This window comes from Rhinolophus hipposideros (assembly GCF_964194185.1).
Source record: "Rhinolophus hipposideros genome assembly, chromosome: 10".
In the NCBI taxonomy this organism is placed as follows: domain Eukaryota; kingdom Metazoa; phylum Chordata; class Mammalia; order Chiroptera; family Rhinolophidae; genus Rhinolophus; species Rhinolophus hipposideros.
This window is the reverse complement of record NC_138056.1, coordinates 6,754,748-6,770,136: the sequence shown is the minus strand read 5'-3', so window position 1 is coordinate 6,770,136 and position 15,389 is coordinate 6,754,748. Positions and strand designations below refer to the sequence as shown.

Sequence of the window (15,389 nt, the reverse complement as noted above, 5' to 3'; positions counted from 1 at the left end):
TACCTCGGAGTCCCCACTCCACTGGACGTCTCCCACACACCTGCCACCCTTCTTGCTTGATCACTTGTCAGCCCTTTCTCTGTACACATGAGTGACATGAGGAGAAGTTCACACGCGAACCACTACAAAATCCCAATCTACTGTTTCCCAGCTTTGGCAGATAATTGGCAGCGAATACACATGCTCAGTTACTCATACTTAGCTCTGTCTCAATTACCTATGGCCAGACGTTCCAGAGGAAAAAAAGCACATTTCCTAACATGGAGATTCTCAGCCAATGGGTAGGCCCAGACTTGGGAAGGCAGGGGCGCCTCCAAGAGATCCACAAATCCATATGCACACCAAAGATCTGAAGGCGGATCGGTATGTCTTGCATATAAAGCTAAACTTATTTTTTCTAATGTAATTTGAGCAACCACAATGGCAAATATAACATCAAAGTCATCTAAAAGCTTTCCTGAATTCATAGTAGCTTTGAGTCATCTATTTTCACAATAAACAGATATAAAAATAGCTACTATTTGGAAGGGGTACTGTGAGTTCCTGACTTTTAAAAATGTCCTCAATCTCAGAAAAAGTTGAGAACCACTCGAAGCAAATAATAATAATGAAGTGCCTGTGACTTCCAAGGAAGTTTAGGGCCTCTGGCCCCCGAGATCTGTCTCAGAGATCCGGAGCCTGGCCTGCTCCCCTGAAAGTCTTCCTCCCCCACCCCCAATCCCCAAGGGCAGGAGCCCATTCCTTTCCTCCTTGGCTAGATGAAAATGTACTGGAAAAACTGTAATGAGCACAGGATATTACAAAAGATTCCCAGAAAATAAAGCACAAAAATATAAGGAGAGGGAATGGGGTCATGGGGTGGGGAGGGGACTCTGAGCTGTCACTTGCCTATCATCTCCAAATGCAATCAGTGTTTACAACCCCCATGCCCACCCACACATGTATCTGAAAATATACATATGCATACTTTCATGTGCATATGCAGCTTTACTCCAAGCCTTTATTCTCTCAAATACGTATTAATATTTCTTCTTTCCACAAATCTTTATCAAACACCCACTAAGTGTCTGTTTCTATATTAGGTGCAGGGAATACAGAGATGAATATCCCTGCCCTTTTATCACAGACAAAGCACCACTCCCTCAATAGATATTACACACACACGTGCGCACACACACACAGAGTCACGCCTGCCCCTACCAGCTGTCTGACACCCACCTCATATCTCCCTTTCCCTTTTCTTCATGAATCTCACATACACATATACATACATACACACACATAATGGGTCAGACACATAGCCACCTCTCACAGCTCCAACAGAGCTGACACAAATATTTATCTGGTACATATCCAGCACACAGACGTCTGATACACAAAACAGTCCCTCTCCACACAGGTACTTGAACACATCTCAGACACACAACCCTCATTTGGAAGCACATGCTTTGCTTGGCTTGCTGGGAGTCTCTGGCCGATGAATCTTTTCAGAGAATGAATACAAGGGCTCTGGTTGACCAGAGTGTCTCTGGGTGCATTTTTCATATACCCAGACCCAATGCTGCACAGGGAGACCATAGACCAGTTACTATGACCTCTCTGCAGTTTGAATTTCCCTTCCATCAAGTTAGAAGAGTGGTTCGTCCTATTTTCTTAGGAAGGCTTGGAGGAGACGGGTCATAGGGACCAGAGAATTAAGTTAAAGGTCTTGGAAAGAAAGATTCCTTGTAGAGTCCAGGAGTCTTGCTGAGCTCTCCATTAAAACACATGCACATGGGTGCCCTACACATGTGCACACACTCTTACACTTGGGGACTGCTCTCTGCACTAGGCACCGGACTTCAGTCTGTAAACACTAATACTATTCAAACAGTCCCATTCATACATATACAGACTGCCAGACTCACAGGCCTCTTGATGCAGGCAAACACACACAGACACACAATTTCACAGTTTAGGGAGCACCTGAGCTCCTTGTGGAAAAGTCGAGAAGGCGTCAGATTAATCTAATACACACAGTTCCTAACGACATATCCCACAAACTTGTACAAATAACCCCACAAAAGTAATCCAAAAACCTTCCCATGCATTCCTCGACCCCAACAATAGAGGCAAAATCAAAATACAGTGCAGAGTACAGACTTTCCCAAACTATGAGCCAACCTGCCGACTCCGCTGCTCCCAGAGCTGTCCACCTGCTGGCAGCCACGAGGATACCCATCCCCAGTGCAGTCCCAGGGTCACACTAGATTGTGGGCACACACATGCATATGTACACATTACCCCAAAGAGTCTCTCGCGGGAGACACACACACAACTGCTAAGTGGCCCACCGCTTTGAGGGGTACTGCGGGAGAGGAAAGCTCCTCTGTCTGCCCATATCTGCGGAACACAGCGGCCACTGATCAGGGACGAAGGAAATGAGAAACCTCTCCCCTCTCCTCAGCCAGACCAAAGAACAACAGGTGCTTTAGAATCCCCCTTCCTCCTTCCCCACTAAAACCACAGCCTGCCCCAGGCCTGGTTGCAACCCGTGACCTAGTCCCCTCATTGTCACCCATCTCTGACCGTTGCAGCTGGGGAGCTGGCAGAATCGCCCCTTCCCTTAAACCTCTCTTTCAAGCCCCTATTCCACATTGGATTCCATATTCCATAGTCCTACCAACACCTCTCCAGACCACTCGTCCCCCCAAATCCCAGGCTGGTAAGGGCTGGATGTTTAAAACAGAAGCCTCCACTCCCTGTCTCTCACCCAGAAGAAACTAACAGCCTTTTTTTTTTGTCCCTCACCACATCTGTCAACTCCTAGTCATGAGCCTGAGTAGCCTCAGCCACCTTCTCATTTTTATTTCACTCTTGAAGAGGCTCTGCAGATTCTGTGATGAAAAAGAAACACTCGGTTCCCGCCCCCCTGGCGTACTCACGCGCCTTGGTACCCTCCTCCCCACCCCCACCACCCTCACGACCAGGCCTTCCATCCTCCTGTCCCGTCTGGGCCCCAGAAGTCATACTTCCAGGCCTTCACCCGCGGCCCCTCCCAGACTGCGCCCCGCAGCACCGGTCCCATCTTTCTAGACCGACCAGGTCCCCCGGCCCTCACAGGCCCCGCCCACGCTTGTCCAACCCAGGCCTTCATAGCCTCTCACAGGCCCCGCCCCCGGCCCCCAGCTGACCATTCGCCCTCCGCCCTGTCCACCGCCTAGCCACACAGGGCTCCCTCCCAGAACCCCAACCCTACGCCCCAAAGTCCCCGCCCACAAGGCCCCACCCACTGCCTGTCATAGGCCCCGCCCCATCCCACAGGTCCGCAAGCGCCGGACCTTCACCTTCCTGCCAGACCCTCACAGGACAGGACAGCACAGGCCTATCTACAGGTCGCTACAGAACCCTCCGGGGGCGGGGGGGGGTAATGGGCCCTCACGGTCCGCGCCCACACTGGCCACACCCACAGCAAGTTGCCGCATCCACAGGCTCCACGGCGCACTAGCCGTTCCCACGCGCTCTCTTCCGGGCTGGCGTCCTCACACGGGGAAACCTCCCAAGCCTCGCGTGCTGGTACACACTCACAGGCCTCGACACCCCGGGCACCCCCCCTTCTCCCTCCCGCGCCCAGGCGCCCCGCGGCGGCGCCCCGGCTCACCTTCGCTGCAGAACTTGCCGCCGAAGCCCGTTTGGCTGCAGTCGCAGCCCACCTCGCCGGGGGCCAGCACCGTGCACAGGCCGCCGTTGGCGCAGGGGTTGCGCGCAGGCGCGCACAGCGGGTCCGCGGCAGCGCCGCGCAGGCCTTGGCTGCCGAGCAGCGCTGGGGGCCGCTCGCCCAGCTTCAGGTTGGCCAGGAGGCCGCGGAAGGGCGGCTCGTACTTGACGGTGCTGAGCGTGAGCGCGGAGAGGCGCACGTCGGGCGGGATGCCGCCCACAAACAGGTCGCTGGCCACCTGCATCTCGCGGCGTTTCGAGCGCACCTCGGCAGCGCGGGCCTCGCCGTCCACCGCCAACGCCGTGCGGCGCGCGGCGCGGGTCAGCAGCACCATGTGCCAGCGGTCGTCGGCCACCGGCGTGTCCAGCTGCAGCGTGGCGGGCTCGGCGCACGAGAGCGTGAAGCGCAGCCGCAGGCGCCCGTCCACCAGCAGCAGCTCCAGGAAGTCGCAGTCGCCGCCGTCGTCCAGGTAGAGCAGCAGCGCACGCGTGGCGTTGGTGCGCAGGCTGAAGCTGAGCTCGCCGCTGCTTGCCGCGCCCGCCCAGCGAGCGTAGCGAGCCCACTGCCCGGGGCCGCCGCCGAACTCCAGGCCGCCCGCGCCCGCCGCCAGCGTCAGCAGCAGCAGCAACAGCGACGGCGACGGCGGCCGCCACGGACTCCCTGGCGCCATGCCTCCGGCGGCCCCGGCCCCGCCCGCCCCCCGGCCCCGCTCAGGCTTCAGAGCCGCGGGCGCATGGGGCGGGGAGGGGGCCGGGCGCCCCCCGCGCCAAGCGGGGCTCCCTCGCCGGCTCACAATGCCATGGGCCCGGCCGCGGGGCGAGACGCGCAGAGGCTCGGGTGCCGGCTTCCCCCCGCCGCGGCAGAGGCGCCCCTCCCCTGCTGCGGGCTCCGACGGAAGATGGGGGAGGGATGCCTGCGGGAAAAGAGAGAGGAAAGAGTTAATGAGAGGCTCGGAGGAGAGGAGGCCGTTGGTGTCTAGCTACCCCTTCACACCAGTAAGCACCCAGATGTTTCCCTGTAGGACTTGAGGAGCCGCCCTGACCTGGAGAGGGTCCCGGAGCAAAAGACACCACCATGGATGGGAATACTGGGGCCCAACACTTGGGGGGAGGTGGCACTCGCCAGGGGCATTATTGGTTTGAGATGTGGGCAGGTGGACGGGCATCACCTTAGAGTCCAGTAGTAGCCCAACCCAGATGCCCTCACCCTCGCCTCCTGTCAGCACCAGGGCCAGCTCCTCCAGCTGGTGAGCCCAGCCCCTTCTCTGAGCCCCCCAACCTCTGTGCACAGCTCCCACCACCAACCACGAAACTCTCATCAGCTCCTGATAATGAAGTTGCTAAATAATTCATTGGGATTAATTAAATGCCAATTCGTCAATAGTATCACAGCGTAACCAGGCTGGGAAGGGGACAGGGAGAGAAGCCAGCCAGGACCCGGGCATCCAGGCTGGAAGCCCTCTCCATCCACGCAAGGACACAGGCATCTGATTCCATGTACCCAATTCCCCCGAAACCACATTCACCCCTTCCTGGGCCCTAACCACACTGATCACCAGCCCCGATGCTTCCTAAACCTGAATGTCTATCGCCCTCAACCTCCAGCTCCCAGTATTCAGCCTCAGATCTGGCCTGATACCTGCGTTCTCTTCATCCCTCAGTTTCACCATCACCACCACCACCCCCAGGGCTGGGGGGAGGCACCAGGAGGCAAGCAGGCTTATTTGCATAAAATTGCCTTTCTGAAATGATTACCCTTGTAACGGGCTGTCAGAGAGCAATTTATACCCCATGCCAGGGAGGGGAATTTGCATCTCGTTAAACTCAAAGTTGTAATTATTTATATCCAACAACCCTCTTGAATATTGCATTGATTTTATTTTGGGGAGGGAGGAAGGGAAGGAGGTGGGGAGAAGTCTGGGAGAGAAGCAGGGAGGGGCCAGAGTTTAGGAAGAGACAGGGAAAAATTGAAGGGGGGAGTGGGAGGAGAGGAATTGCATGAAAAGTGACAGAGCCAGAAGAGTAATGGAGGAGAAAGGTGGCTTGATGGGGAGAAAAGGAAAAAGAAGGTAGAGAAAATTAAATTCCAAATTCAAACAGCATTTGTCAAGGCCCTGGACCCTGGGCATTTTTACAGATGTCATTTTACTTCATCACTCTGAGAAGTCCCATTATTCCTATTAACCACTGGGGAAGTCCACACAGAGGTCTAGGGACTCACCCAAGGTCACACCACCAGTTAGCAGAGAACTGGGACATAGAACCACATCTCTCTCCAACATCTCCACGAAGGAGACAAAAGGCAGGGCAGCCATAGGCATAGCTCAGAGAGGTGAGAACCAGAAGAAAAGGAAAAGGGTGACTTGGAGAGGGAGGAGGTGGGAGAGGTATGGTAAGGAGTCAAAGAGCTATGTGGGGGGGCTGACCCGGTGGCTCAGGCGGTTGGAGCTCCGAGTTCCTAACGCCGAAGGCTGCCGGTCCGATTCCCACACGGGCCAGTGGACTCTCAACGACAAGGTTGCCGGTTTGACTCCTCGACTCCCGCAAGGAAAGGATGGTGGACTCTGCCCCCTGCAACTAACTAAGATTGAATACGGCACGTAGGGCTGAGCTGCCGCTGAGCTCCCGATGGCTCAGTTGTTTGGAGCGTGTCCTCTCAACCACAAGGTTGCCGGTTTGAGTCCTTGACTCCCACAAGGGATGGTGGGCTGAGCCCCCTGCAACTAACAATGGCAACTGGACCTAGAGCTGAACTGCGCCCTCCACAACCAAGATTGAAAGGACAACAACTTGACTTGGAAAAAGTCCTGGAAGCACACACTGTTCCCCAATAAAATCCTGTTCCCCTTCCCCAGTAAAATCTTTCGGGGGGAAAAAGAGCTATGTGGGAGGAAGCTGGAGTATGATGGGAAAGAGAAAAAGCTAGGAGCCCCCCTAAAAAAACCATAGCGAGAGGACTAGCAGACACTCACAGAAGGGCAGGGATCGTTGGAGTGACAGGTGTGCAAAGGAAGATGGGTCAGAGTCCTCAGGAAGCTGGTGATAGTGTTTAGGTAGCCATCTCTAAAAGACCCTCAAAGTCCAGCTCTCAGATCCTTCCATCTGGCTCCTTCCAACTGCTGCCCTGCCAATCCTGTAGGCTCCAGCAGGGACTCAAGTGCTCCTCCAAGGGCTGCCCCTTCTCAGGCAGGGTCAGAGACAATCCAGGCAGGGGCAGAAGCAATCCAGACAGGCAGCCCCCTCTCCCTCCAAATACCATCAGGGTTATATATAGCTTTGCCACTGCCTCTCCTCATTGGGTAATGGAGATAATTAACATGCGCGGGCTAATTAGCCAATCAAATTAAATGCAGCACCTGCTCCCAGCCTGATTGACGCCTTTACCCCCACACATGTGCACCCCCACTCCAGCCCAGGGCAGGGGAGGGGGACCCTCAGGCGTGGGGGACGGAAAGGCCAAACTCTCCCCCTTCTCCAGAAGGGGCAGTCAGCAACCCCAGCAGGTGCACAGCCCAGATGGCCAGTGGCCTCCCTCCCTTCCCCCCCCCAGGGTCTCAGTCTGTCTGGCCTAGCCTCTCTCAGCCTCTCTCCTGGCCACCCCCCCCCCAACCTCCGGACACTATTTTGGGGAGGGAATTAATTAGCTATTGATTTCCGCTGGCAGAGGGAATAGGATTTCATGCTGCTATCCACCTACCCCTCGGCTCCTCCGGAGAGGGAGGGGATGAGTTCCCTTGCCTCATCCCCCAACCCAGCCCCTCTCTCATACATCCTCCATCCTCCAAGGAAATGGCAGAGGGGTTCTTCCTGAAAGCCTACAGGCAGGGTCTCCCTCGTTCAGGAAGTTGGCAGAGGACAGAGTGAAGGACTGTGGGGCGGCCTCCAGAGGCTGGGAAGCCGAGGCCTGGGTCCTGGGAGCCAGAAATGTTCCCTGACTGGGTGTGGCAGCAAACTGAGTGAGAGTCTAGGAGGGAGTCAGGCCAAGATGTGGAGGGAGAGTGTAGGAAGGAAGGGGGTGCTGTGAGCAGGCACATGTCGGTGAGCTGGCTGTGGGGGCAGAGGCTGAACTTATGGGTGCCTCTTGGGAGGGGCGAGCCCAGGATCTGGGCCTGCAGCCCCTCCATGCTCATTACTTATTCTCCCCACAGCCCGCAGCTCTGCAGCACAGGCCAGCTTGGCTCAGTGCCATGGGCACAGGGGCTGCAGGGCTGGCCAGGAGGAAGCCCTTGCCCTCCCTGGGTCCTCTCTCCAGCGACCCAGAGACCGTTGGGCTTGTCAGGCAGAGATAGCCCCAAGAGGCGTGTGAGCTAAGCAGACACCTGGGTCCTTTCCACCCCACCCCACCCTACAGTTTCCAGGAAACCTGCTTCTCTTCACTGCTCCTTTCCCCTCCCCTCAGACTCCCCCATCCCAGGACCAAGCTTCTGCCCATCCAGCCTCCAAACCACCCAGCACCAAGGGGATTCCTTCTAACTAGGATGTTCCATCCTTCCCACTCCTGCCTGGTATACACACAGGTCTCCGGCCTCAGATTTCCTCCCCACGGGCCAGGGCCACGGCCTTACACTACATCCAGCAGACGGTGTCCCCTGGAGTTGTGCAAGGAAATGGCCACTTCCCCAGGCTCGTGCAGTGCAACGGAACCCCCCGCACGCAGAGCTCCAGTGCTCACTGCCAGTGCATGGACACTTGGCCAGAGCAGCCTTGGGATATCCTGCCTGCTGGCTGACGTCACTGCCATGCACACCGCAATCCCTGCTGGCCTGGAGCCACGGCTCCTCTAGGGAACTAACCTCTAGTGTAATCTGGGAGTCTGTACCCAGTCAACTCCCAGCACCCCCTACCCACAGATGGACTCGGCAGTCTGGAACCAGTGGTGATGGGAGCCGGGCAGGTTAGGGTGGGGTGACTCAGCCGCTCTCAGGACCTCATCCTACTCTCTTCCCCACCGAATCCTCTCCCACAGACTATTTCTGGGTCCTCCTAGGATGACAACCTCCTTCTCATCTTCCCACAGCCAGGCCAGTGCTACCATGGCACCTGGGCTGCAACTTCTAGACTCCACACTGTGTGTCACGCGCCAGGCTGGACCACCCTGTGCCTTGTCTTATTTAATCCTCTAGTTCCAGGAGGTATTTGTGTCACCCCAGACTTGTCAGCAGGACCCTGCACTTAGAACGATGAATTCATTTGCCCAAGTGCGAGTGCAGGTAAGGGGTTGCTGGCTCCCATGTCTGTGGCCTTTCTCCTGCCCCGGACTGGCCACGGGCCACATGGCAGTGTGGGGCTCAGAGCGCACCCTTCTCTGATCTGGCCTTTACAGGGCCAGGGCCTATGTAGACCCCGTAGGCGCTGAGTTCGCCCCTAGGACTGAAAGACGCAGACTCCGAGCTCATAAAGTTCATTCCTCGCATTTTTTCTGAGGTGGAAACTGAGTCCCAGAGAGGAGCAGGGACTGACCCAGGGCCACACAGCAGAGCAAGAGTAAAACTAAGGTCACTGGCCGTCCATTCTAGATGCTTTCCACTGTACCTACTATTCCAGACCTGGACCTTCCCATCTGACCAAAGGCCTCGGCCCCCATATTACCAGTGCAAACTGAGCAAATGGATGCAGGGTGAGATAGTCCATACTCACCTGGCAGAGCCCCTGGCCAGGGCCTTCTCTCAGCATCCACTCAGCCCCCTCTGTGGCCACATCTAAACACACACACACACACACACACACACACACACACACACACAGAGCCATAGGAATGCCAGCCTCCCTCTGACTCCTCACATCAGCTCCCTCTCATGCCAGCTGGGAGTGTGACAGCAGGGCCTCCCCCAGGCGCCAGGGAGGAAGAGCTGGGTTTACACACATTCTGGTGGCCCCAGAAGGCAGCCCGTGGACAGGTGGGAGAAGTGCGTGTTATGAGGAGGGAGATTTTGGCTCAAGATAAAGAGAAACTTGCTGGCATTCCAAAGCATCCACCAGTGGAGTAGGCTGCCTCTGGGGGGTGGTGAGCTCCCTGTCTGTGGAGGTGTGTGAGCTGAGGCAAGACAACTACTGCTCAGAGGTGCTCGGGAGGGGGCTCTGGAATCATATGGAAGAGGACAAAAACGAGTCCTGCGGTCCCTCCCAGTCACAGAATGTGTTCTTGGAAGGGTCCCCTGTCCTCTCTAAACTACCTTAGGCAGGGTTGGTGGGCTGCAAACCATTCTCACCTCCCCCTCCTGCTCCCTCCTGCCAGCCCTCATGACCTAGAAGAGACACGGAGGCCCTCGGCATGTCCATGTCCAGTCCCACCTCAACAGTGGGCAAAAACAAGACAGTGCAGTCATTAGAGGCACTGACCTGGAGACTATTAGGTTGGTGCAGAAGTGATTGCGGTTTAAAAGGTTAATAATTGCAAAAACCGCAGTTACTTTTGCACCAACATAATAGCTGTGTGACCTTGGGCAAGTTACTTAGCTTCTATGGGCCATAGTTTCCTTATGTGTAAAATAGAGGTAATAGTGGTGTTGTCCAAATTAAGAGTTAATATATATAAAGCACATAGAGCAGTGTCTAGCATAGACTGAAGTGGAAAAGTATGTGTTGTATTCGTGATTACTTTTTAAATTCCTCATCTTAGCATTTTACAGTCTGCAAACCTCCATGGATCTCATGTACCCTTTGATTCTCACCAGGGCCCGGTGAGGGAAGTAAGCCAGGTAGGTTTCATCACTGACCCTTTTTGCAGATGGGGAAACTGACACTCAGAGAGGAGAAAGGACTCCCCGCCCCAAGGTCACACAGCTTGTAAGTAGCAGACCTGGGACTCAGATTTCTCCCCCTGGTCCCTTCTCCAATCTGCTGGACTCCTCCGCTTGCCTAAGAAGATGGGAGAAGGGACGAAAAGGTCTGAAGGCTCGTGGGCTGGGCTCATGGCTCCCCTCACCCCAAGCACGACTTTGTGTCCATGGAGAGAAGCACGAAGAAGGCTGGGCACAAGAGATGGCAGCTCAAAGTGTGCATGATGAGTCTGTTGCCAAGTGTGTGGGGCTGAGGAGATGGGTGGGTTGGGGACCACAGTGCAAGTGAACGACACGGCGGAGAGGGGGCTGGAGCACAAGTGCCTAGGGGCTTGGAGGGAGGCAGTGGGAGTGGTGAGCTCACCCCATACCCACGCCTGTGCTGTGCACAGCTGGGGGATGCCGACCTGGGGGGGTACACCCCAGCCATGCAGAGGGGACAGATGGCTTCCAGGGGCGGCCTTGTGAGTAATCGTGAGGTGCCTGGGAATGTGCTATCCATGACAGGTGTGTGCACGTATGTGTGGAAGGTAATAATAATAATGATGGACAGAGCTGCCGTTTACTGGGGGCTTCCTATGTGCCTGACAAATATATCGGACAAAGTAAAGTTCACAGAGGGTTGAGCACAGAGCCGGGCTCACAGCAGGTCTACAATAAATGCAGTTGTTATTACCATTATTACTGTCAAACCATCTCATCTAGTCCTCAAAAGAACCCATGAGGTAGGTATGAGGACCCCCATTTCACAGATGAGGAAACTGAGGCCCACTGAGAGGCAGAGCTGAGCCCATGAAGCCTCACTCTCACCCCATCCCACCACATTAAACAGTGGCAGTGGCAGTGGGGGAGACTGCTTTGTAAGTGACAAGGTGCCATGCACACATGGGATTATTTGAATGAGTCTTAGAGCCCATGGGCCTGCCTGTGTGGAGAGGGCCAGGCAGGGAGCGCCCCAACAGATGGAGCAGCAGGATTGGTGGCATGTGAGACAGGTGGTCAGGGCGTCCCCATAGGGGCTGAGCTCAGGAGCTGGGAATGAATGGACAACATGATGTCAGCAACAGGCAAGGGTGGGGACCTGCTCATGAGGGTGAGTCCTGGGGTAGAGGCCCCTAGAAACGGGAAGGTTCTGAGGTGGGCCAGGTGTAGCTGAGAGCTGGGCTAGACCAGAGGGGATTGTGGTCATGGTCAGGATGAGCAGGCAGGCCTGGGGCGGGGGCGCTTTCTGAGGGTCCAGAGACATGAGAGCAAGTGAGAGAGAGTGTGAAAGTGAGAGAGAAGCTGAGGGGGTTAGCCAAGGCATAAAAGAGCTGCTAGCATGCGTGTGTGTGTGCACTGGTATGCACACGTCTACCCACACAAAGGCCTGGGGCAGAGTGCTTAAGACCGAGATGAGCACATGGTACTTACTAATGTGCACTGGGGACATGGGGTGTGGGAGATGGTGTGTCTGGAAGGGAAGGGTGTGTCTCAAGGAGTGAAGGTGTGTCCAGAAGCGTACAGGTGTACCTGAGATGGCCGTGGGAACCTGGAGAGGTGAATGGTTGGATGGGGGGCTGTGTGTGTTTGATGGTGAGGGCTAACAGTGCCATGCTGGGCCTCTAGGGGCATGTAGGGGCCATGTGTGTAGCATGTACATAAGAGCAGGCGCTTGGGGGAGGTCTCTAGGCAGGAGGTGGCAGTCTCTCTGGGCGGGGAGTGTAGGCGGCGTGCTGCCGGGAGGTGTATTGTGTACGCAGGTGTGTGTGCCTGTGTAGGTGTCTGTCTGGGTGGGTGCTACCGAGCGAACGTATCAGTGTCAGATTATCTATATCACTGGTAAAGGCGGAGGGGTGGACCTGGGTAGAGACTGAGAGTCTGCAGGGAAAAGAGGTCCCAAATAACCCCTCTAGAACCCATCCCCCTCCTCTAAGGAACCCAAAGTGTGAATTTAGCCCAGGCCAAGAAGCCAGGAAAGGCCTGGGCTCCTGGAGAGAGCTCCCCAGCCACCCCATGACAGTGACTGCAGGCCTCTTGCCAGTCGGTCGGTCCCACCCACCCTTGTGGATCTAAGGACAGAGTGGGTCTGAGAACACCTCCTCTAGCAGGAATGAAGGAACCCCCAGCCCCCAGAAAGATCCAGCCCAGCCTTGAATGCCAGCATCCCTGGAGGCAGGAATTAGAGACCTGAGTGGCTGAAGCACCCACGAAACAGAAGGCCTCTCAGCTAGCAGACCAGCAGACCTCCCTCCTCTCTTTCTTCTTTCTGTCTCCTTTCTCTCTTACTACTTCTCTGGAAGAAGATAGAGAATGCAAAGCCCTAAAGTCCACCCTCCCCCAAAAGGAATACCCGGACACTAGGAAGGTGGGCAAGAGGGAGGGGCAAAAATACACGGGAGGTCCTCATCCACTCACCCACCCCCCCAACACATACACAACCAGAGGTGTACAGAAGCCCCCAAGACTGTCAAGACCCACCCTCTAAGACTGATTTAATCACTCCAGGTCTGGACAGCTTCCCCCTTAACCTCCAGGCACCAAAAAACAGATCCCTCCCAGCCCTTGCTGGTTCAATGAAGCACCAAATGCCCTCACCCAGGACTCAGGTGGGGGTTGAGAGTAAAGAAAGCAACAGCCCCGCCCCCGCCACCACCTGCCCCACCGGCAGGGAAAGCCAATTTTGCCTCCAAGCGCCCATCATGGATTTAAGGACTCATACCCTAGTCCAAAGAACCCAGGGCAGATGTCTCCTTCATCTGGGGGAGGAGTCTGGGACTTGAGAAAAGGTCCCCTCCTCTTCGGGGGTGGGGAGCAAGCCCAGGGCCCCGCAGCTTCTTCTCCCTGCAGCACTCTCTGACCATAACCCTGTCGCCGCCCGCCCAGCGCATTCCCACCCCAGCACAGCCCCCTCCTGATTTCCCAGTCTCCCTCTCTCATCACCCCCAACCTTCCCCCACAAGCTTCCACTCCTCTCCCTCAGGCCCCCCATCTTTCCCAGCTCTCTCCCAACATAGACCCATCACTGCCTCAAGCACCTTGGCACCTTCCCCTCTGCTCCCTCCCAATAACCTCCTCTCCTTGGCTACCATCCCCCAGTAAAGCCTGGTCCTCAGTGGTGCCCCCAGTGTGAAGCCCTGCTCCCTGCCTCTCCACTACTCTCTTTCCCCTCTCCAGCCCCCTCTCCTCCTTCCATGAAGCCCAGTTCCTCGCTGGTTTCTCCCCTGCAGACCCTTCAGAGCACAACAGCTCCCCAAACCCCTGTGGCCAGAGCAATGCTTCCAGCCCTTGGGGCTAGAACTGATTGGGGAGCCCCTCTTCAGAGCCTCCCTCATAGCCCTCCTCTCGCCCCATCCCTTCCCCTCTCCATTCACCCCAGCTCAGGGCCAATGCCCCATCCACAGGGAGGCTCTGACCCCCAATCCCTCAGCCATTTAGCCTCCTCTGTCACCCAGCCAGTCCTCTCAACGCCGTAGCTCCCCCGTCCCCCAATCCATCCTTCCTGCCTCCCCCGCCCCTCCGATCGCTCCCCTCCCCCGATCTGCTCCCGCCCCCCGCCCATCTCCGCCGCAGCCCCCCCCCCCCACCTGGTTCTGGAGGGTCCAGGAGCTGGAGGGTGGGGACCAGAGCCCCGGGGCCGCCGCGTCTCTGGCGGGTGGCAGAGCCGGTGCCAGTGGTGTCGGCTGCCTCGCGCCTCTCTCGCTCCCCGCCGCGTCCCGGCCCGCCCCGCCGCGGTGCCGCTCGGAGGAGGATGCTCCGCGAGTCAGGGCGGCTGCTCCCGCCGCCGCATCCCTGCAACACCGACTGACGGCAGCATCAGCACCAGTGCCCGCCCCCCAGACGCGCGCATTGGACCATGCTGCTCTAACGGACGAGCGGCACAGCCAATGCAAAGGCACAGAAGCCGCCAGTCCCGCGGCTCCACAGGCCCACCTGCCTCCCCCGCGAAGGACCCAGGCGTCCTGGCCCCAGGGCTTCCTAGTTCTTCCCCTCCTCTCGCGGTCTTTAGCCCTGGTGCCCGGGTCCCCACCCAGGCAAATTTCCAACCTAGCCCCAATGCCTTTTCCGGGAACCCAGGCGCCCTAGCCTCTCGCCCATTGGGTTGGATCCTCGGGACCCGCATTCCCGGGCCGGTGGGCCCATGTGGCAGCGCCCAGGACTGGAAGGAGCTGAAGGGGAGGGAGGCTGTGGGCCCCGACTTGGGACACCAAGGAAACAGGAGCGGTGCAGAGCCCCGGGCCGCAGCGCCCTCTCCTGGCTACGCCCAGGGGAGGGCCCCGGCTTCCAAGGAGCCAGGGAAGGGGGACCCCGCCCGCGGCTGCTGGGGGCTTTTTCCAGCCCCTAGGCTGGCCTCCGCCTTCCACCGCCGGAGCGCCCCCTGCTGCCCCTAGAACTGAGGAGTCTTTGCTGGGTAAGGACCGAGGCGGTGGGGGACGGGTAGGCAGAGAGGCGGGCAGGGTAGACCTAGGGACTTGGGGTTTCCTAGCCTTCCTCATGGGAATCCCAGAGCTTCATGCCTGATTCCCAGTTCTGCCTGGAACCCTGGCCTGCAGTAGGAGTAGGTTTGGTGGCAGAGACAAGACTGCACATTGCCCAGACCTCTGAAGGGAAGCTGACAGCCGCCGGCTGCACTGTTCTCTGTTCTCCTCACACTCATGAGTTTCAGAGTGAGTGTGGTGCTGGGGTGAAGTTCCTCCCTGTGAGGGCATCTGCATCACTGTGTGTGTGTACTAGCGTGGGAGGACGGGGACACCCCTTCACTCACTCAGCCAATGAAAGGTGGACCTGGCACCTAGGGTGTGTAGCATTAAGTTGGACACGGGCTTCTGAATGAAGCAGTGTCTGTGTGTGTGTGTGTGTGTGTGTGTGTGTGTGTGTGTGAGAGAGAGAGAGAGAGAGAGAGAGAGGTGTCAGACCATTGTGCCAGCTCCCTCC

General features: G+C 57.1%; 1 protein-coding gene across 28 annotated transcripts in view; it reads right to left on the bottom strand.

The window, feature by feature from the left end:
* The window catches only part of NRXN2 (neurexin 2), a 102,680-nt gene extending 88,427 nt beyond the window's left edge, over positions 1–14,253 (bottom strand). For all 28 annotated transcript variants that reach the window (XM_081063550.1, XM_081063558.1, XM_081063555.1 and 25 more), the window contains exons 1-2: positions 14,042–14,253; positions 3,641–4,610 (exon numbers count right to left, since the gene is read on the bottom strand). In XM_081063550.1, the coding sequence (XP_080919676.1) occupies positions 3,641–4,367 (727 nt within the window). In that variant the 5' untranslated portion in view covers positions 4,368–4,610; positions 14,042–14,253. The remainder of the gene's footprint in view (positions 1–3,640; positions 4,611–14,041) is intronic.
* Positions 14,254–15,389: the final 1,136 nt, after the last annotated feature.